Source organism: Equus quagga, chromosome 1, assembly GCF_021613505.1.
Source record: "Equus quagga isolate Etosha38 chromosome 1, UCLA_HA_Equagga_1.0, whole genome shotgun sequence".
Classification (NCBI taxonomy): domain Eukaryota; kingdom Metazoa; phylum Chordata; class Mammalia; order Perissodactyla; family Equidae; genus Equus; species Equus quagga.
In genome coordinates, this window is record NC_060267.1 from 165,328,662 (window position 1) to 165,352,637 (window position 23,976).

A 23,976-nucleotide genomic window follows, 5' to 3' on the forward strand; every position below is an offset into this window, starting at 1 on the left:
AACCATAAGGTTGGAATGATTATAAATATTTTCAAATGCTCACTCAACACTTTACAGAAAAACAGAGGGTGTGGCTTTTCTAACCCTTTAATTTCCCAAGGGAGAAGGAGAAAAAGCATGAGCATCTTTGTGGATTGAGAGATGACCTCACCACCACCTGGGAATGACAGATTTCTTTCATTGTAATAAAAGTAGCTGCCTTGCATGGTGCCTCACACAGTGTAAATGCCCAATGAGTAGTTATTGACTACTGAATGAATAAATGAATGAATGAATGCTATATACTGCCCATGTCAGTGAATATTAAAGCAAAAAAAGTACTCAAGAAACAGACAAAATCAGACAGTATACTAGCAAGAATTTTGAATAGGCTTAGTGTCTTCTGTCTACTGTCCAGTGCCTTTTGAAATAGACTTTTAGTTGGAATTTGTGATTGGGGAAGTCCACTTGACATCTGAAAGACATGCCTTCTTCTAGATAGTGTGATTGGCGTGGAAATAATTGAAATCACTACTTCAGGAGGCCAAAGGAACCTTGTGAATATAAAATTTCTGCAGGACTCAACTTCAGAAGCTGGTGTGTGGTACATAATCAGCTGGTGCATAATCTGAAGCATATAAAAGTGCAGTGCAGAATTGCAGGCTTGGAAATGAGTGAGATTTTAATATTTGCCCCAGTGTGTGAATCTGGTGGTCATTTTGTGGGATTTTTCTCACTATAAAATAGGGATGCTGATACCTTTTCTGTATATTTCTTTGGGTTATGTTTACGAAAATAGGGAGATTGTGTGAGTGTGTATAAAGAAGCACTGAATAGACCAAAGGGCTATAATGCAAGGTAATGGTGATTAATTAAGTGTTTTTCAAATGAATCCTTAAAGCACAATGGCTTCCTGATAATGACTAAGAAAATGAGCAAATAAGCTTATACTTCTTTTTCAATACAGTTTGACAAGACTGGAACATTTCAGGTGATTCCAGTTCCTCCAAATGGGGAATATGTACCACCGGAAAGATTTCGGCACTGTACACTTTGCTATGGTAAGACCAATGAGAAGAATTTATTGTGCAAAACACTTAAATGCCTCTTGAGTGAGTAATTAAATCTGGCTTTGTCAGAGATTTCTATTTTTGATTATAGATTCTATTTTAAGTTTCCCAGTCTTTCAACACCATACGTCAGTCAAATTGAAATATGACATTTCAATTTCTGTAATGTTTGGAGTTTCCATAGAATGTGAAAATTGGGTTTAGAAGATTATCCCAATTGATGTGGCTTTCCTTGGGGATAATGTGGTAGTTTGATCAAAAGCCTCTAAAATATTGTAAATATTTTCTAAATGAGTTTGGACGTGACTTGTAGACTTCAAGTATACATGCTACCTACATCTGTTTTCAAAAAAGACCTTCCCAAATTTCTGCTCTTGACCACAGAAATATTGCGACATTGAAAATCCCTCATTAAATGATGTGAGATTGAAGAGGTAATTGATCACATTATCAATTATTGGTAATCAGTCACTGAATCACTTGAAGATCTCAAACAACAGTATCTTGTTGTGCAGACATTGAACCACTGATGTGTCTATCTATGTGTTTTCAGATAAATGTTTTCCAAATTCTTGCGCCAAAAAGGTATTTTTCCCTGAAAATGCGTACATCGATGTGGCCTTCCTCTTAGATAATTCTCGGAATATAGCAAATGATGAGTTTAAAGCTATGAAAACCTTGGTGATCTCCATGCTTGACAACTTCGACATTGCTTCCAACCCTTTAACCTCAGACTCTGGTGACAGGATTGCCTTGTTGACCTATTCTCCTGGGGATAGTTCTAGGAGAAAGATGGGTGCAGTAAAACCAGAATTTGAGTTTACGACTTATGTCAAGGAAGACGTAATGAAGAGCCACATCCAGACTATCCTCCAGCAGCTAAATGGAGAAACCACTATTGGCCATGCCCTACTGTGGATCATGCAGAATCTCTTCCCAAAAACTCCCAACCTGAGAAAACACAAGGCTATCTTTGTGGTCTCAGCTGGAGAAAATCATGAGAGAAAGGAATTCTTAACGAAGATGGCTCTGAGGGCCAAGTGTCAAGGCTATGTTATATTTGTGATTTCCCTGGGCTCTACACATGAGGATGACATGGAGGAGTTAGCCAGCTACCCACTTGATCACCATCTGATACAGCTTGGGAGAATTCATAAACCAGATCTGGATTATATTGTGAACTTTTCAAAGCCATTTGTATACTCAATCAGACGTAAGTCATTATTTTGTTTTTCCTCTTAATAAATTAGTGTTTATTAATAGTATTGATAACAACATATCTCTGTATCTATAGCTAACCCAAATCAATGAATTAGATGGTGAGATGGGGACAGGGATAGAACATAGTCTGGTTATACCCTGTTTGTACTTTGGTCACAATACGGTGAGACCTTTTTCATGATAGAATCTCTCTTAGCCAGAATCTCAGCACTAGAAAGTACTGAGTGATTGGAGGGCTCCTGAGCCACACTGGCTCCACCTAAAGAAGTTTTAGCAGTTCTTAGATGGTCTCCAGAATAAGCATTGAAATAAAAGTTTTCCCTGCTACACCTAGTTTATTTCGACCTTGTCACACCCTGGAACCTGTGTGAGGTATAAAGATGGCACAGTCCTGTGCTGCTCCCAAAGAGTCATACAAATCACATAGGGATCTTGTTAAAATGCAGGTTTTTGATTCAGTATGTTGAGGGTGGAGCCTGAAATTCTGCATTTCTAACAGGTTCCCAAGTGATGTCAATGCTTCTGGTCCAAGAATGACACTTTGAATAGCAAGGCTCTAGGCCAATGCACTACAAAGTGTCACTCATTGGATGGGTGCTAGTCCACAAACTGATCTGTGAAGAGAGAAATACAGAAATTGAGAGCAAGCATCTAGAAACTTTTAAAGCAATTTGACATTGCCACGGCATACAAGTGCATGAACAGTGGACTCTGTCTCATGGAATAAGATATAAACCAAAAGTATCAGTTGTAAAGGATTAGAAATAAAAATACCTTGTCCTTCGCCACAAATAGTTCAAGAAATACTCTTTCTAGAGCAATGGTTCTCAACTGGGGATGACTTTGTCCCACAGAGGGCATTTGGAAATGTCTGGAGACATTTTTTGTTGTCACAACTGAGGAAGAAGATATTACTGGTATCTAGTAGGCAGAGACTAGGGGTGCTGCTAAACATCCCATAATGCACAGGACACCTCCCACAGCAAAGAGTGATCCAGCCAAAAATGTCAATAGCACTGAGGTTGAGAAACGCTGCTCTAGAAGATCCACAGAATCAGAGCTGCACCTGTTCTTTTTGAAAACTGAGCATGTTTAGAGTTAGGTTCTGCTGGAACCAATCCCACCACGCTAGAATTCCAAAGTTGCCAGGTGTTCCAGGAATTTCCCACACCAGCACAATGACACGGGCTTGAGAGTCCGGTCTTCACTGCAGAGAGAGCTCCACCTTTCTCCTGTGACTCCTTTAATTAATGAAATCCTTCAATTAAATGTTCATATCAACGTTCCGATTAGAGTTTTTTATTTTACAGTAATTCAAAGAGTTCTTTTAAACAGACTACCGTATATCACTCTTGCGCATGCATAAAAAGGGAATATGCGTGAAATAGATGGGTTAAGGCAATCCCAAAACTTCTTCTTATTCAAAATTTGACTCTTGTGAGCTATTTCTTGACTCGGAGTCATTGATAGTCATCTTTTTCTAGTCAATATTGTTCTTTGGGCCATGAAGATTGATAAGGATGCAGCTTTTTAAAAAGACTTTAAAAGTTTTTTAAAAAAACTGTTTTAACAAGTTATTTCTGTAAAATAACTCAAAGCTGGTCTTGCTGGGCTCCTCTGTGGCTTTGCAATTATGTGGAGCTAGCTTACTTTTGACTTCCCCGAGCAATGCTGTTAAACACATCCAATTCACTGCCTGCCGATAACCGCATGGTTTGTAGCGGTTCAAAGACTCCTCTGCTAATACTTCTGGGAATTTTTTCTAAGCTACTGACCCCAGTTCTACAAGTTTTCGTGCTGGCATGTTTGCTGTCCTCACATGTACAGGCAATAATAACTGCCTCGCAACTCCTGCCTCACTAACAGCAACTGTCAAATGCAATTGATTAGAAGACATAGTCTCATTTCAGAAAAAAATGCTCATCTTGGAACCAGAGAAATGCAATTATTATAAAACCATAAGTGTTCTCTGAGATATTTTCATGGAGTCTTAGATCATTCAAGGGTCAAAGGCCTCCTTTAACTAAAAACTATTTATTTTCCTGAATGAGGGGAAAAAATGATATACTTCTCAATATTCCAGTTTATAGAACAGCAATGGGAAGGGGGTAAATGGACATATTATTTAGGTCCATAAGCTAAAATCTTTTCTGTGACTTTTTTCTCCTAGAAGTCAGTGTTAATTGGTGCAGAAGCACAGAAATAGCATCATAAATATTAATAATAGAATACTACCTTTTTCTATGTTTGATCCATTAGCATGTCTGAGTGAAAAAGTTTTACAGAGTCAGAATAAAATTTCCCTTAGATATGTTAGCCTGAGCACATGGAAGTCATGAGTCTCTGCATCACATTTAACTCGTAAATGAGAGGAGGTCTCTTTCTAGGACATTGGTAATTCTTTGGCTGCAAAACACTCTAAAATGAAGTTTTGAATGGTATTTCTAGTTGCTACTATTTTCTGTTTTCACCTCAGCCAAATATTGCTGAAATATTTTGGTGACATTTATTGCTTCAAGAAGATTCCTGTTGGAATTCTCATTACCTGGCAAACATGATTTCTAGTTTAAAAATCTGACTATAACTTTGCTCTCTCAATAGGAGAATTTAATCAGTACCCACCACTGATGCTTGACAATGCCTGCAGACTCATCCTTTCAGAAGAAGAGGATCATCAACATAGTGGTCTCCTGTGAGTCTGAAAGCTCCTCTGCTTACAAGTGATTGTTACTTGACTGACGGGTTTGTAATTGGCTGATCGCAGGTTATTAGGCTGAGTAAGCTAATAAGATCTCTGAAGTAAAGGTTTTTCCTGTATTCCATTTTCTGTAGCAGAAGTTACACGTCAAGCATGCTTTCTTGATTGACGTTTTTATAACATCCTCGTGGACTTTCTTACAATTTTGCCTTTAAATTCATGGTTTCCTGAGAAATTCCCACATTGAAATTTACCCCAGAATAGAACCCAATTTAGCCTCAACCCATCTCAACCTCACTTCCCATCTCTCCCACCACAGGCGCTGTGTTCTCGCCGCACTGGACTCCTGTCTGCCTCACATGAACTTTTATTTACCCCTCCTTGCCTCTGCTCACACTGCCTGGGACCCTGTCCTTCCAGGGAAACCCAACTTTCATGGCACTGATTAAGGCTGTCTCCTCTTTGAAGCTCATCTTTACTCTCAGTCCAAAATCCATAGTTCTTTTCTTGTACCTTTTTATACCTCTGCTGAGGCTCTTATTACAGTTTATCCCAATATCTTGTCTCACTAAAGTCTGGGGCTGCATATGATTCGTTGTTTCATCCTCAGAATATAGCATAAAAGACCCCACAATATAATTTCACATGTAAATAATTTTCCTTAAAATGTATCCTAAATAAAACTGTAAATAATTAATCTGAATGAATCTTGAATTTCAAACGGCATGGGAGTGGCCCATTCGGTGGCTCTCTGCTTCTCTCTGTACTTCCCCAAGCTTGGATCCCTGACTACAGCCTTGTGAAAGCCCAGATTTAGGCTCATAAGTACTCCATCCTCTCAGATTGCAATTAAGCAAAGAGCTCCTCAGAACAGATCAGATCTCTTACACACATCCAGAGAAAAATGGCAAGATGAAGGGTTCCTCAGAATTCAGGCAAGGACGTGTTCCTCTAATGTCAGATTTCATTTACTTGGTGGTTTAGCAAGGAAGTGTCCAGCAGCCGACACCTTCTGAAGGACAATATGGCGCTGAAGTCATGTGAAGCTGCGTTTCCCAACACTGAATAAGTCCTAAACTCATTTAAAGGAAAACCAATTCTTACAGAACTGCAGACAAAATATTATAATGTTACTTAAACATGTATAAACATAAATCTATCTGCAAATACAATATGCTTATCATTCCTGTGCAACTTTCAGGCCAAAACCAATTTGTGCATCAAATCCAAGCAAACTCAATAAGATACAAATTTAAAACACTAGTTTAATGTAATAGATGATTCTGCTTTGCCAAAATAGAATTCCTAAAAACTAAAAAATACAGTCCCTATTGGTGAAATGTGTAAAATACGATGCATGCTGCAAAGGTACGTCCGCTTTCAGCATGCCTATTCTGTTGCGTGATGACTCGGTTCCTCACCACTTGTCTTTACCTGCAGTACTGCAAATTTATCATGCGTGTCATGATATCATTTGGTTTTCAGTCTGTGTGAGTCTATTATTCATGTATTATGTCTGACTTCTTTTCTTTCTTCATTAACTCTCAATAGTGAAAGTTATACTACTGGGTGCCAAACAGCAGTATCAAATACAAATGTAAACATGGACGTTGAAATTGCATAAAGTTGCATGAATAGAATAAAAATAAGAATAAACTTACGTTAAATATCATCATCTAAACCACACAATACTGTTAAATTATCATAGAGAACTCAAACTCTTAAGAATACAAATGTAGGCATCATTTTAAGAGGCATGATGTCAGTGAGATATGTTTCATATAGTCTTATTCTTCTCAGAGCAGTTCTTGGTAAATTAAATGACTATTTTCCATATTTTCTATGGTGATTGATATCAATCTGAGACACAGTATTTGTTGTTCCAAATAACCTATGATTGAGTTTCTTGTCATTTATTTAAGACTCTGGCCAATCAGACTTAGTTTATTCCAAAGTAGCATTTCATAGGCTATAAGCAGGTGGGGGAAAAGGAAGGATAAATGAGAATTTTTTAATTTATCAATTTATATCTTTTTAATAATAAATATAACAAATATTAGTGAATTATTTGACTGAAATGAATTTAGATTTTTACCACTCACTTGTTTTTCTTATAAGAAATAATTAACTATATTAAATTGTTGGGTTATTTTGTTTGCATTCCCCAAAGTTATCTACATTCACCTAAAACCTTCCGTTTTGTCTTCTAGATTTATTCCTGAGCCACATGAGGTTTCTTTAAGAGAGAACAGCTTCACTGACGAGGAATTAAGTACTGTGAGAGACTCATCTTTTGTCTTGGAGGATAATGGAAGTGACCATTTGGTTTACACTCCAAGCCAAATGTTTATGCCACAGAAATTAACAATTAAATATGAAAAAGATAAGGGTTCTGAAGACATTGCAAGTCTCAATTCTGGTAAGAAAATGAAAAGTTATGGTGGAAATTTCTAAGTAACTGGGTCCTCGTCTTTTAACACTGGTAGAGAATCAAATAAATTGAGGCTGGTATCTAAAGCAACTATTTTCAAGTTCAAGGTGGTAGCTACAACTACTGCTTTTACTGAAAGCGAAGATTTAAATCGTGACAGGCATCACTAAGGAGATGGCTGACGTAAGCTCCAAGAAATGTCCCTGATGTTCTCCCTAAACTTAAGATGTCTCTAAATTCCACAACTTAGAAGGTTAATGTGATGTAGAAGGAGGCAATATGGAGAGCATCAGAGCAAAGGAAGGATTAAAATGACTTTGAAAGTTGGCCTGGCCGGTGCCCCAGAATTTGGGATCGCATGAGAAGGTCTAAGTTATTTCTGAGATACCCGGAAATGATGAAGCATGAATTCACCTACCACCTACTCTTTTGAATAGCAAAGCATTAATACCTTTTGTTGGGATTTAATGGTTTCAAATAAGTCAGATACTTAGGAGTTTAGTCTGTATTTTCATAAAAAAGGGTGACATTCTAAACAGACTATTTACCCATTCCATCTATGCATCTGGACTCTTCTGAAAAGCTCATTTGGCCAGAATGCCAGCATTTAAAGCATTATGTCATAAGTATCATATGTGTTGTTAGAATATGTAAGTTTAAAAGAAAAAGGGGTCCATTTCATGCCAATTATTCATTCTTAGTGGCTTCCTTGGATAAATAAATTTTCTTTTCCTTGGGTTCAGCATTCCTGTCCCCACATTTTCCCCCTATTTCTGAAATATAAATATTTGAACTTTATCTCTAAAACAGTTGAACTTTCCTTTATAGAAGCTAGAATTAAGAATTAAAAAGTCAATCAATCATTAGTTTAAAAATAAGGCTCAAAAAAGAGATAATGAAATAAACCTGGATGTATGTAGTACCATGGCATTAAGGCATTCAAGTGTATATATTTTTTAGCTAAAACAACTTTTTATTGTGATATAGACATAGCTTAAAGGAGAGAATAAAATATTTGTTCTTTTTAATGGATGTGGTTAATTTTAAGTGTTCATTTTACTGATACGGGAATTACATCAGCCCTCAAAGCACAGGAATTTGTTACAGTTTGGTTTAAAAAGAAGAAAAGGAAAAAGAGAAGTTGTTTTGGCAGTGTTAGAATACCAAACTGTCATTTGTGATAGTTTTGTTAGAGGAAAGCTTTCTAAAGTCTGATAATTCGGAAGTGTGAACCGTTGCAGGAAAGACAGCTGGGACTAAATATTTAAGAAAGAAAAAAAGAAAAGAAACTCATCTTTGCAGCTGTCTTTAGCGACCATTGTTCAGTAATAAGACATTTCATTAGATTTTTCAGATGTCTGGCAATCAAGATACTCATAGCTGTGTAAGGTCCAATTTGGCTGAAGAAATAACTGTATATGGCTCTAGCAGGAAAAAATGTAAATTGTCAGTTAAGCCCATCCCAGCCTATTTCTCCTGCAGTGGGCTGGTTCCATGGAGGATTATGTAAGATTGTGATAGCGTGGAAAGAGTGAGAGTCTCAGACCTAAGAATAGTATATATTTTTTATCCTTTAAAGATGATCAACTGTTCTCTAGGGACTTTGTGCTGTTCTTTTCTTTTTTTCTTTAGCCAGTTGTCAAGACCTTCTGAGAACTTCCTGTATAATGTGCTGTACCAGTAGAAACTAAATTGTGGTTCAGATATTTTACTCAGTTACTAAGAGATGAGCTTTGATAAGTTCCAGATGTATTGCACAAATAAAAGGTCTATAACTTTCATAAGCATCTCCATATGCTGTGCTTGTTACTCATTTATAATGTGATTCTTGTGGCTTATGGCTGATCTTTCTGCCTTTGAACTGAGTCTTGGGGGAGAAGTTGGGAATCTTAACCATTTAGGAAATTTTATAGAGTTCCCAGAGTCCTGCGGGCTGGTGATGAGTTGTGTATCACTCTCTTTCACAAGAAGCACACCCACTATCTCTCTCTACCTGTGCCTCTCCCTCTGCTTCTTTCTACCTGCTCTGATTTCCAAGTTCATCTTCAATTCCATCACCTTTCCTGGCCCTTGCCACTCCTCATAGCAGCTCAAAGACAATCTGTATGAGAATCACCTGGAAGTCCTTCATAAGCACAGATTCCTAAGCGCTCCTCAGAATTACTGTTTCGCTTTTAGGGGTGTGAGTGGCAAGGAAAAAGCTACAAGCTTTAAAACCACTATAAAGGATTGTCATATGTCTTCAAGTTTGAGCTCCACTATCCCAGTGGTTCTCAAAGCGTGGTCCCTAAACCAGCAGCATCAGCATCACCTGGGAGCTCGTTAGAAAGGCAGGTTCTCAGCACACATCCCAGACCTACTGAATCAGAAACTTGGACTGGGGCTCAGCGATCTGAAGTTTAACAAGCAGCACAGGTGATTCGGATATGGGCTGAAGTTTAAGAGCCACTGCTCATCCTACCACTTTGGGGTGCCAAATTTGCTCTGGGTTCTCAATGGAGCTGAAAGCAATCGGGTATCTAGTACCACAGGACAGAAGTGAGAATGCCTGTTTCCACAGGGTTCCAGGTGAACTGGGTTATAATTTTCTTTTCCTCGTGAAAGATCACTGAAATATTCAGCCAACCAGCCAGCCAGCCAGCATCTATCTGATGAAACACTGTTTAAGATCGAAATACAGAGATTGTCTAGAGATACCATGGTGTATTTTGACCACGACATTGGCAATGTAAACTTTCCTTGAAAAATTCACTCCCTCCTAATTACTTACCGATGGAATATACATAGTTCTTTGGAATTATGTAATGAAAAATGTGTGGTTTAATTCTAATTAAATTGCAACTGTTGACCCAGTGGCGAGCCTTGCATTTTCATCAAAGATGCTATGTTAACCAATATTTAAGATACAGTTAGTCTACTTTAAAGATAAAAGAAGTTCAGGATAATTTGTAATGAATATTAAATACCAACCTAGACTCAGCCTGGGGCTCATTCCTAGCTTTAAGCAGTCTCAGGCCTTAGGATAACTTCAACTGATGTTCTTACCAATGAGTTTCATTGAGAAATGAGAAGCAACACTTCTCCCTCCCAACTAGGCTGGAACTGTGCTCAAGGGAATCTGCATGGGTTTTGTTTTACATTTTTTATTTTTATAACTTTCATATGATTCTGATCTACAAATCACCTTTTTTTAAAAAAAAAAAAGCCAATATGTCCTTTAACTTTGAATCATTGTAAGATATTACAGCTGAAGAGGTATTTAGTGATCACCTCTTGCAAATTCACCCGGGGGAGATTCCACCCTGCCCCACCCTAGGCGACACATTGCATTGTCTGGAGAAATTTTTTGTTGTCACAACTGGAGGGGGCTACTGGCATCTAGTGGGTAGAGGCCGTGGATGCTGCTAAACCTTCTACAATGCACAGGACATCCACCTCACAACAAAGAGTTATCCAAGTTGTCAAATAGTGAGAGAAACCCTTTTTTAGAATAACTCTATGCCCCCAAGATCGTGGAACTAGAAGATTCAGTCCATGGACTCATAATTCCTATACCCAGTCCACTGTTTCCCCATTACACCCTCAGGATTCTGCGAATTTAAAAAAAAGTTATAAAAGTACTATCATACCACATATAATTTGAGTACAGAGAATCTCAAATCAATCAATTAAGCAAGCTGACCTATTTGTAGTGTGTACTGTATTCTTTGGTTTTTCCATAGGTGTATAGGTTTATGTGGTTTTATTCAATTGCATAGACTGCTTTTCACATAATATTATGCCATACATTTTCCATATTGCTGCCAGCTACATAAGTGTCTTGATTTTTCCGTGTCCTCATAATGTTCCTTTCAATGAATGAATGTATCTAACTATCTACTTTTAGCTATTTACTCTTGAATACTCAGCTTGCTTCTGATTTTTGCTGTCATGTATTGAACTTGAATATGCATCTTTACTTCTCATAAATTTTAATCTATGCTGGAATTAAATGAACAGAATTGTCTTCTGAGTCATGCATTGAACACCAGTTGAATATCCTACTTCCAAATCGGTACACCTTCTAAAGAGGAGGTCAGTAATAGAACTGTGGTCATGTCTGAATTTTAATGACATGTTTCATGAACTCTTTAGGAAATCTTAAGCACCTTGATGGTCTTTGGGGCATAAACTGAGTCTCCTGTTCATTTTAAACTGTAGACTGAGGTTGTTGCATTTACTTTTGCTTGGGAATTTATTGTATTGTTATTATAGTTTTGATTATCTCTCTGGAAGGTTTTGCATGTGGGCAAAACCAATGTGAACTGAGAGTTCAGGGCATGTGGACTATTTGAATTCAAATGTACACTGAAGTTGCTTATGTATGTCTCACGCAATCATTTGTTGCAGTTAACAAAGCAATATTCTATAGTATTAGTGACTTCTTTTCATGTGGACCCGTTTCTAATGGAATAAAACTTGGATACTTGAAGTAGTAATTGGGTGATGGTGGTGGTCATGTTGGTGCTGATCATAGTAATGAAGACAATGGTGGTGAAGGTGTTTGCTGTTGCTGATAGTGATGGTAGAAGTGGGTAGTAGAGATGGTGGTGGTGATGATATTGTTGATGGTGGAGATGAAGGTAGACGTATGAGGGTGAGGTGGTGATGATGGTGGTAGTGATAATGGTAGTGGTGGGGAGGTGATGGTGGTGGTGAAAGAAGTAACAATGGAGGTGGTGGCAGTGGTGGAGGTATAGGTATGAGGGTAGGGTGGTAGTGATGGTGGTGGTGGAGGTAGCAGTGGCAGCCCTCATTGGGAGCTTACTACATGAAAGGACTCTGCTAAGCATTTACATGGATTTTCACATGATTGTTCAGACATCCTTTCATGTAGCAAATATGTATTTGCCTCCTGTTCTGAGTTAAGCCCTGAACTAGTCTCTTTGAGGGGTTAGAGAGGTTTAAAATAAAAAGGACTCAGAGGCGCTGTTTTCAAGGAGCTTGTAGTCCAACAGAGTGTATTCTTTGCATACAGAAAAATGCCTAATATGAGTCAGAAAGTATTCGGTTGAATAAAAAGTGCAGATGGAAGGCTTTGGGGGCCAATATTTATTCCATCAGTACAGTTCTCAAAATATTGCATACACTGTCTCTCTTGATGTTTAAACAGCTCATGTGAAATAATAGTAACCATAGAAGCTACTGCTTATTTAGTGCAACTATGTGCCAGGCACCACACTAAGCACTTTATGTACGTGATTTCACTTAATCTTTACCAAAAACATCTATCATCGTCATTATTATTATTACGTTTTACAGATGAGGACACCGATGCAAAGGTTAAGAACCTCAAGCAAAGTCACATAGCTTGTAAGTGGCAGAGCCAGGATTCAAACCCATGCCCGTCTGCACAAAAATGCTAACTTTTAACTCCATGCCATGTTGCCTGGTGATGGCATTGTCTGCATTTTAAAATGAGGAACTATATCCAATTGCTAAATCTGAGAATAAGTTAAATCATGTCATCATTTGGGAGAGTTATTTTAAAACAATTCTGGTGGTGCAATTCTATTTTTATAATTTAATTTCATTTTTAAAAATTCCTGCTTTTAAACTCACCCAAAGGCCATAAGGCCAGAATAAGTTGACCTTACAAACTCAGCCAGAGGCCAGGGCACAGCATAACACATAATAACCAAAGTGCCGGATCTAGTGGTGTGGGTATAAATGACTCCTAACACATGCATCACTTTTTCTCAGAATGCTGGTACCTTCTGCAGACTATTGTTTCTGAGTGTGAAGTAGATGGCAAGAGTGAGTCTTACGGACTAAGTGCCATCTAGAAAAGTCTAGGCCAAGAAAGACATTTATTCTAAGCCTTTGGGGAAAAGGATACAATCTGTTTTAAGACAGTCACCCCCACTTGTTCAGACAAATCAGAGAAAGAGGACGTCATAGAACAAAACAAGAGAACTTTAAATGTGTCTATATTTCCCTTTGGTGTAAAAATCAATGACACATAGTTAGACACACACTTGTGCCTGTCTTCCTTGGTGCCCCAGCTTAGAGCTTGTCACCAGACAGAAGAGAGGACAGGCCTGGATAGGCAGTGTTAAATGGGGAGTGTAAATGATTGCCAACTCCTCTGCAGTTAAGCGTGCATGAACAACAGAGTGAACTTGCCCATTTCTAAGAACATGCGTGCACTTGTGCACATGTGTGTAAGTTGTGTTCCACTGATACCAGTTGACTTGGCATTTTTTTCTTATGGAAATTCTATGGTTTGCAGAATATAGTGTCATAGGCAACATTTTCAGAAGTCTAAGACTTTTCTATTTGTTTCCCTCTAAAAATTATATTTGTAGAGTACTTAGGATATGTGAGGCATTGTGAAAACTTTATTTCTCTAAAAAACCTTACAAGATTGTGGTTTATTGTCACCATTTTTTAGATGAGGCATGAAGAAGACTTAGGGTCACAGAGCTAAAAAATGGCAGAGACAAGGCTCAAACTGACTCCAAAGGTTGTGCTCATATACAATGCCTAGAGAAGAAAAGAATTGCCAGTGACGTCCCAGGGCCTTTGGTGAGCTGGTTAATGTGTCCTGTAATGTTTCTGCTCCACCTTCATATCTGATGACCAGTTCTTCTGTAGGAGTTACACAGAACAGGGATCAAGTCCCGCCTCTACCACTTACAGGTTGCCATTTCTTGGCCAAGTCATTTACCCTCTCCAAGCCTGAGCTTGCTCATCTGTAAAATGAGAATTACGATAATTCCACCCTCATAGTGTTGCATGAAGATTAAATCAGAGAAGACATGCCTAGAGCTGAACACAAGACCGGAAGCAAAGTAGAGCGCTCAATTAAATACTCCGAAAGTGGAAAAGTGAAAAAGAAAGCATTGCTAACCTCACTGGAAGTCTTCTAAAAAAATATTAACTTGAAAAATATCTGCTACAGTTCATGTGGATAGAAGTTCACACATACTGTAGCCTCAGTTGCATGTGTGGGTTGCCTATGGAGAATACATAGCTCATTTTGGCCCCTGGACTAATTCCAAGGCAGACCACAGGATAACTCATGCATTTTTTGAGATTTCCCACCAATGCCATGAAAGACAGCACAGCTGCTGCACAGCATACTTAATCCCAGTCCAAATGGCTCAGGTCCTTTAGATTCTGTCTTCTCCCTCAGTTCCCTTTCCACCCCCGCTTCTCCCTGAAGTTACTGGAGTGCACTTAGGATATGGCTTAAATCTTGGCCAGAGTCAGGCTAATCTCTGGGGCGCTGCCCTGGAAATCTAGCTGGGTCCCTCATTCCTTCCAAGCCTCATCCATAATAAAGTGAACCAGCCCTTGCTCCTCTACCATTCTGAGGAAATTCTTCCACAGCATTGAAGAGGGGAATTACGCTCAGTGACATTTCCAGAAAATACACAGCATTGCTTTGAGCTATGGGTATATTTTACCCAGATGTCTGCCAGGTTTTCTTGAAGGAAAATATTTTTGAAGGCCCAGTCTCCCTAAGAAAGATGAATTTAAACTCAGAGTAGAATAATCACACCTTACATTGGACTGAAGTTTAGAGTTTTCAAGCCATAATCATCTATGTTTAGCTTCTTTGAGTTTCATGTTAATCCCATATAATTAGGTAGAGAATGTATTTGTAGAGATTTTGTAGGTGAAATGTACCTCTTTAGAAAACAATTCTGCTGGGTACTTTGGAAAAGGATTGAGATTTTGCTCATTTATAATGAGGAAACTGGAAAAAGCAGTAATATTTCTGGTATGGGCAATGCGTGAAAAAAAATTCGCCAGCATGGTAAGTCACCCTTTCTTTTACTGGAACATTTATGAAATACTTTTTTCTTTTTAAAGAGCCTGAATGTTTTTTCTTTCTTTCTTTCTTTTTTTTGGTGAGGAAGATTAACCCTGAGCTAACATCTGTTACCAATCTTCCTCTTTTTTTCCCCCTTTAATCCCCCCAGTGCATAGTTGTATATCCTAGTTGTAGGTTCTTCTAGTTCTTCTATGTGGGATGCCACCTCAGCATGGCTTGATGAGTGGTGCATAGGTCTGTGTCCAGGATCTGAACTGGCGAACACTGGGCTGCTGAAGCGGAGTGCATAAATTTAACCACTTTGCCACGAGGCCGGCCCCCATGAAATCCTTTTTTAAAAAGTGTGTTGGTTGGCCTTTTTAAAGAAGCTGAAATGCTGTAGTTGGAAAACAGAGATCCCGGTTGCAGAGCAGGTAATGATTAGTCTACTCCAGGACTGTAAACTTCAAAAAGACAGAAATATTCATTTAACTAATCCTCACAAACCCTAACACACTACAGCCAAGAACTCTAGAAATGTTTTGCTTGGTGATGTTTTAGGGCTAAAGTGTATAATATAGCATCCACCACAAAGAACAATATAAAATATATGATTTTGTCTGCACTTTCAGTTTCATATTTATTACACTCATGTGTCATTTAATGATGGGGATCCATTCTGAGAAATGCATCGTTAGGCAATTTTGTCGTTGTGCAAACATCAACATAGAGTGTACTTACACAAATCTATGTGGTATAGCCTACTACACACCTAGGCTGTATGGTACTGATCTTAGGGAACCACCACCAGATATGCAGTCTGTCTGACTGAAACATCGTTATGTGGTACGTGACTGTGGTTTAATCAGGGACCTCCATCTTGATCAAAATTCTAAGAACAGTTTGACACTAGGTTCCTGGTGAGGAATGAGAGGCCCATAAATTTCAAACATGCTTGTGAAATACAAAATCCTGTTCAGTGGTTATAAATGTATTGATAAAGGAAGAATCTGGCATATAAATAACCAGTTCTTAGTCCTTTGTGAGAAGGAAGAAAACATAGGAACATCTCAAACAAGATAGTCAGTTGTCATCTGTTAGAAATGCCTAATGAATTTACTGGATTTACTTCCCTAATGAAATAACCAAAAGAAAAAACATATATATATTCTTTCATTCATTCATATATAAAACAATAGTTTTTAAGACACTGGACATCAGGAGTTGAAAGACAGTGATCCCTGAGAGTTAGAAAACAAATGAGGGGAACACTATGATTGCTCCAGCTTACTGCCATGAGAGTTAGGCCATGGTGCAGGAAAGGGGAATTCAAGTGGAGCCCAATGCACTCCTTGAGATGAGGAGACAGAACTGAGAGTCCAGGGAGACCAAAGAGGTAACACGTCACAGGATAGGATAGCAGAGATGAGAGAGCTACACAGAGAGAGAAGCCAAGAGATCTAAGAGGCTCCCCCCTTAATTATTCAGCAGAGTGCTGATAGCACGTGCATGTGAGGAAATGACCTGAGCCTGGGGGAAGAACCATCTGAAAGGATTAGAGAATATGCCAGTTGGTCACATGGGGACAGCAATAGTGCCTTTTCCCACCAGAAATATTGGAAAAATTCATAATTCATAGAGTGTTAGGGAGAAAGCTCAGGAAGCTCTTGCCTTAATATAGGGAATAATTAGCCTTAAATTAAGCACCATTCCAGACATGCCTAACAAATCATAACAGCAAGACCCAAGAGGATCAAACTGTTTTCATGTGACTTGACTGCCTCTCAAAACAAGGTACATGAATATTTATAGAAATACAAAAGTATCCAACATCTTATAAGAAAAATTTCACAATGTCTGCCATAAAAAGAAGCAGAAAGATATGACCCATAATTAAGAGGATAACCACGCAAAGCCAAACCAGAATTGACATAGACGTTAGAATTAGCAGATAGTATAACAGTTATTGTAACTATATTCCATATTTTAAAAAGTTAAGTAGCGACAGGAGATATAAAAACAGGATTCAAATAGGATTTGTAGAGATGAAAACTGTATGTCCAGGATGAAAAATACTCTGGAAGGGATTAATGGCAAATTAGATTTGGTAAAAGAAAAAATTAGTGAACTTGAAGATATAGCAATAGAAATTATCCAAAATCAAACTCAGGGAGGAAAAAAGATTAAAAAGAAAAATGAAAAGAGCATCAGGGAGTTTCAATATCCTCTCTCAATAATTGGCAGAAAAAGTAAACAGAAAATCATCAGGAATATAGTAGGCTGGAACAGCACTATCAACTAACTGGACCTAATGGATATTTATAGAACAATCTACACAACAACAGAATGCACATTCTTTTCAAGTACACATGAAACATTTACCAAAATGGACCATATTAATGGGCCATAAAACAATTCTCAAAATTTTAAGGGATTCAAGTCATACTAGGTATATTCTCTGACCAAAACAGAATTAAATTAAAAAGCATCAGCAGAAAGATCTTTGAAAAATCCCCAAGTATTTGGAAACTAAAAAAGCACTTCTAAATAACCCATGGTCCAAGAAGAAATCAAAAGGGAAGTTAGAAAACATTTTGAAATGAATGAAAATCAGATCAAAATACCCTAGAATTTGTGAGATTCCATTAAAGCAGTATTTAGGAGGTCATTTATAGCATAAAATACCTGTACCAGTAAGGGAGAAAGTTTCAAATTAATTACCTCAATTTCCACCTTAAGAAATCAGAAAAAGAGGAACAAGATAAACCCAAGGTAAGCAGAAGAAAGGAACTAATAAAATTAAAGTGGAACTCAATAAATAGAACAGAGAAAATAAAACCAAAAGCTGTTTCTTTGAGTATATCAATAAAATTGATAAACCTATACTCAAACTCACCAGGAAAAAAGAGAAGACACTACCAATATCAGGAATGAGAGAAGAGACATATTCTACAGATATTAAAAGGATAATAAGGGAATATTACAAACAATTTTTTGCCTGTAAATTAGACAGCTTAGGTGAAATAGACAAATTTCTTGCAATGCACAGTTACCAAACTCACTCACGAAGAAGTAATCTAAATAGTCCTAAACCTATTAAAGAAATTGAATTTGTAGTTCAAACCTTCCTGTAAAGAAAACTCCAGGCTGAGGTGACTTCACTGGTGAATTCAACAAAACATTTAGGGAAGAAATAATACCAATTCTACACAAACTCTTACAGAAAATTAAAGAGGAAGGACTACTTCTCAATTCATTCTTTGAGGCCAGATTACCATAATACCAAAACCAGGCCAAGGCGTTACATGAAAAAGAAACTACATGCCAACCTTCCTCATGAACATAGATGCACAAATTCTAAACAAAATTTTCACAAATCAAATCCAATAATATTAGCTTGATTGTGGTGATCACTACACAAGTATAGTGATATCAAAACACCACACTATACATCTTAAGTATATACAATTTTTATTTGTCAAAAAAAAAAAAAAAGACAGGGGCTGGCCCAGTGGTGTAGTGGTTAAGTTCACATACTCTGCTTTTGTGGTCCAGGTTTGACATGTTTGGATCACAGGCATGGACCTAAACACCGCTATCAACCGACATTGTGGTGGCATCCCACCTACAAAACAGAGGAAGATTGGCACAGTTATTAGCTCAGGGCCAATCTTCCTCACTCCAAAAAAGCAAACAAACAAACAAACAAGCAAATCCAACAATAGATAAAAAAGATAATGTACAGTTTACTCTAGGAATGCAGAGTTCTTTGAGCCTTCAAACATCTAATAGAGCATTTGCCCTGTTAATGAAATCACCCATGATGTTGTTTTGTTGCATTCTATTTCATTATTAAACTTTTATGGCATTAAGATAGGTTAATCAATTCACTTGTGAGGACTAAATAAAGTAATAAATGTAAAGCTTTAATAATAGGTCGAGCATAAATGGGGATCAACGAATTTTTGGCAGTTAGAAGTCTACTTCTTGCCTGATTAGGTTCTCAAACATGCTTCTTCTTTCATAGAAAAAAAGAACATTGGCCACCTACTTCCTGTCCTTCTAAGCTGGCATTTCCTGCCATGGCTTCACCCACCAGCCATCATGCCCATGATTATGGACATGGTTTCATGATCCCTTAGGCTTAGAGCAGTGCTACTTGAAGTGCTGGTCAGCAACAAGATAAGTTAGCATCAGAATGTAAATCAAAGCACTATTTCCTTCGCTGAGAAAGTCTTGCTGCAAAAAAATTAAGTCAGCTGAACTAATGAGTGTGCTTAGTAATGTAGTTGACTTACATCATGGTACAAGCTCCTTATGTTGTCATGGGCAGATGAACTGTTTGCATAATGGCACTTTGAGTACCAAGGTCTTAAAGTATGTCATCTTACACAGATTTGGAGTCTAAAGTCAGCACTGATACTTGCTCTCGTGACATCACACTATGGTGCATAGTATGTATAAAGGTGTATGTGTTTATGACGTCAATAAATGTGACTTTGACATATATACTTTTGGGGTCATTACATATAATTAGATCTCATGCAAATATGTACTCTAAGTTTTGTAACCACTTGGAGTTCACTAAAAATAACTGCGTGTTTTTCATCTTGCATATCAAAATAGCTGGAGGATCGATCAGTCTTTTGACAAAGATCTGAGATGAGGTAGCAAATAAGTTTCCTTTTATCTGACAACACTTGGCGAATGGTAATGGCTCTCCATGCACTGTGTGGAGACATATTTGGAGAATGCATCTAGAAACAAGTACTGTAATTAATTATGTCTGCCACGGGTGTGGGAATGAATCTTGGCAACAACCCCATGCTGTGTATTTGCCATCCCTGGCTAGGAGTTCTGAGTTTATCTTTCTGTTAAAAAGAGTGACTTGAGTTATTCTGTTGCAGGACATGAAAACCATGGCAGAAAAGAAGGACCAGGTCTTACTTATGAACCTGGAGATGCCTCTCATCAAGCATATTACATGGATGTGGCTTTCCTCATAGATGCTTCCCAAAGAGTAGGAAGTGATGAGTTTAAGGAAGTGAAAGCTTTTATCGCCTCGGTGCTTGATTACTTTCACATTGCCCCAGATCCTCTGACCTCCCCCTTAGGAGATAGAGTGGCAGTCCTGAGCTACTCTCCTCTAGGCTATATGCCCAACACTGAAGAATGCCCTGTTTACCTGGAATTTGATTTGGTTACTTATAACAATATATACCAAATGAAACATCATCTCCAAGACTCTCTTCAACAGCTCAATGGAGATGTTTTTACTGGCCATGCCCTGCAATGGACAATTGACAATGTCTTTGTAGGAACCCCCAACCTGAGGAAAAACAAAGTTATCTTTGTTATATCTGCTAGCGAAACCAACCCCTTAGACAAGGAAGTCTTAAGAAGTGTATCTCTGAGAGCCAAGTGTCAGGGCTACTCTATTTTTGTATTTTCCTTTGGTCCCATACACAATGACAAGGAATTAGAAGAATTAGCCAGCCGCCCACTGGATCATCACTTAGTTCAGCTTGGCCGAACCCACAAGCCAGATTTGAACTATTTCGTCAAGTTTGTCAAGCCATTTGTCCATTCGATCAGACGTAAGTCATTAAACCTTTTCTCTTCTATTGCTTCTGCAATAGATTTAATGTCTCTGTGTCTAATCCATCAGTTGATTTAGTAAGAGGATCCTCACTTCAGTTGAGAGTGCTGGAGTCTAAGGTGTGAGTAGGAGGCAGTTAGAAAACCACAGAGAAAAATCTCATGTCTTATTGACCTTAGATTTTACCGCTGCACTGTTAGGGTCTTTGCCAGAAAACCCTCCATATGGGTTAAAGTGTCTTTTATCCCTAATCTGCAAGTGGTTTACTATGTGTCAAGTTCTTTAAATGGATTGTGTAATTTAATCCTCAATACAGCCCTCAAGTCAGCCCTGGTGGTCTAGTGGTAAGATTTGGTTCTTTCACCCCCATGGTCTGGGTTTGTTTCCCAATCAGGGAACCACACCACCCACTGTCTTTCGATTTTCATACTGTGGTGGTGGCTGTGTGTTGCTGTGATGCCGAAAGCTATGTCACCAGTATTTCAAATACTAGCAGGGTCACCCATGGGGGACAGGTTTCAGTGGAGCTTCCAGACTAAGACAGACTAAGACGAAGGATCTGGCCACCCACTTCCGAAAAAATTGGCCATGAAAACCCTGTGAATAGCAGTGGTGCATTGTCTGATATAGTGCTAGAAAGTGAGAGAATGGCTCAAAAAGACCAGGCAGGGTTCCACTTTACTGTCCACAGGGTCACTAGGAGTTGGAATAGACTTGACAGGACTAACAACAAACAGCCCTCAAAGGAGAGTATTAATATCCCCATTTTACAAGTGAAAAAACTAAGGTTCAGAGACATTAAATAAATTGCTCAAAAGCTCACAGTTAATAGTTGGCAAATTCTAGACTCAACTCCATGCATTCTGACCCCAGAATTGTGCTCTTATCCGTTAAACTATACTTCAATTCCTAGACCCTTAACAAGGTATGCTGCTGTAATAAATAATATATCCCACTACCACCACCCTCCACCTACTCCAAGGACTTCTATTTTGTCTTGTCATTGTAAATTACTTTTGGTTCTGACTTGAATTCCTATGAGCCATGGGCACAAATCTCTTCTAGAACCTCTGTCCCAGACAACTGGCTCAGGCACAGCCAGGCAGGGGGCTTAAGGATCTCTTTTCACAGTGGGGCTTTGAGAGTGGCTGCCCCATCTGTTGTAACTTTAGACATGGTGTAGTAGCATCCCTAAGAGCTTGTAGCATCAAGCAAGTCCTGGCCTGTGCTGAGGATTGGGAGGCGGGCAGAGGCCACATGGCTGTCTGCAGCTCCTGCAACTTTACCAGGGAATCACGGGGCTGCAGACTTTCTGGCACTCTGAAAGCCCCAGGGCTCATGTAACCCTCAGGCATCTTGGAACTCAGGATTTTGTATTAGGTAGCAGGCTCGTCACTTACAAAAAATGGTGCCTTCTTCCAACCCCAAGATAAATAGGGCAGGCAATTTCAATAATTAATTATTGTCTTCTAGAAAGATCCTCCTTTTAGAGGGAGAGAAACAGATGATAGAAAGGATTAATAGATGTCCTTGAATTATATCACAAGGTTTGACAGACAGAACATGAGCATTTTGACTCAATCACTGCTGTATCTCGTTGACTTTGCCAATGAGGTATTGCAGTGTCAGAGGGTGCCTACTTTCCTGAGTCCCTTACAAAATTAATTTTCTCTTGAAAACACCCCCAACCACAGGAAAAGATGAACTAACTTGGGGTGATAGCCAGAACATGGAAGGGTAAAATTTAGATTAACCAGCCCACTCTCTCTCCAGGTGCCATCAACAAATATCCCCCTGCAGATCTGAGACCCAAGTGTGTTAACATCAGCTCTCCCAACCCAGAGAACGATGGCACAGAAAACTCTGTTTTGTGAGTTGACAAATTCGCAGTTTGGGTAATACTACAGCTCAAAAAAATCCTTAAGAAAATAATTTTAAATGAATGGCGTTTTAGTTTTAAGGACGCAAGTTTGGTTGTAAGGGGTGCGTGTGGGTGGGTGTGTGTGTGTTTAAATGCTCCTGGTTTGTGATGACAGTACAGATCTGGTGTTAATAACAGATAAGATATGACCCATATTAGAAAGAACCATGTTTCCATTTCTGTTGCTTTTAGGAAAATAAGAGGCCATTATTAATACCTTATTAGTAACTATGTAACACTAAAATAGAAAACTTATACAGTCCTGCATTGCTTAATGACAGGGATACCTTCCGAGAAATGTGTTGTTAGGTGATTTCGTCCTTGTGTGAACATCATAGAGTGCACTTACAGAATTCTGGGTGGTCTAGCCTACTGCACACCTAGGCTATATGGTACTAGTCTTACAGCTCCACTGTCATATATGCAGTCTGTCATTGACCGAAACGTTGTTATGAGGCACATGACTGTAGTATCAAAGCTTAGATGTAACAATTTTAGAGCAGAAGAAAAACATGAAAAATAAAAAGTCACAAAAGCAACAAAAACATTTGCCATTTAGAAAACAGAACTCATATGAAGAGTGGTGGGAAAGATTCTTTTAAGTTTGATTTTGCAAAGTACAACCTTAAGTACTCAATAAAAATTCAGTGATGAAAATAATATTGGTTTGGAGTCCTAAGCTGCTGACACAAATGTCTAATTTCCCTTTGGAATATTAAAAATTTGCCCCTCAGTCAAAGTTATCCACAAACAGCATTTGGACTTTTCCAATCACGCACATGAAATTGATTCCTGTTGTATTGTCTGGCTGTATTTACCTTTAATCCTGCAAGGGACTTGGCTAACGTATTTTCATCTCTTTTCTCTGTGACCTCAGCTTTATTCCTGAGGTGTATGAAATAGAGACAGAAAACAGTGAGCTGTTTGGTGAATTTGGTTCCCAGGAGCAGCATGTCTTTGTAGTAGGGAGCAATCACAGTAGTGGTTCTGAGATCACTACTGATTTGATCCGGAAGTTATACATGCTCTTTTCAACTGGGGAACTGATGATGAAAGACAAGGAGGAGGCACATTCAGAAGAAACTGCAGCTCCAGCAAATGATAAACAACAAAATAAAAAAGGTAACCTTGAGTAAAATAGAACTGGAGGTCCTGAAGTACTTTTGTTTGGATTTTCCCCTGGTGGAAGATGAGCAAGAAGAACTCATTGGGACAGGTAGAGATGATAGGAAGAGGGGCTTATCAGCTAGGGTTAT

General features: G+C 38.5%; 1 protein-coding gene across 3 annotated transcripts in view; it reads left to right on the forward strand.

The window, feature by feature from the left end:
* The window catches only part of COL6A5 (collagen type VI alpha 5 chain), a 130,539-nt gene that overhangs the window by 91,257 nt on the left and 15,306 nt on the right, over nucleotides 1-23,976 (forward strand). Inside the window, exons 34-40 of one of the 3 annotated variants that reach the window (XM_046676902.1) lie at nucleotides 947-1,040; nucleotides 1,603-2,262; nucleotides 4,872-4,962; nucleotides 7,179-7,387; nucleotides 20,108-20,797; nucleotides 22,573-22,669; nucleotides 23,598-23,842. In XM_046676902.1, coding sequence (XP_046532858.1) covers nucleotides 947-1,040; nucleotides 1,603-2,262; nucleotides 4,872-4,962; nucleotides 7,179-7,387; nucleotides 20,108-20,797; nucleotides 22,573-22,669; nucleotides 23,598-23,842 — 2,086 coding nt within the window. The remainder of the gene's footprint in view (nucleotides 1-946; nucleotides 1,041-1,602; nucleotides 2,263-4,871; nucleotides 4,963-7,178; nucleotides 7,388-20,107; nucleotides 20,798-22,572; nucleotides 22,670-23,597; nucleotides 23,843-23,976) is intronic. The other 2 variants (XM_046676911.1, XM_046676918.1) reach the window with 2 other exon arrangements.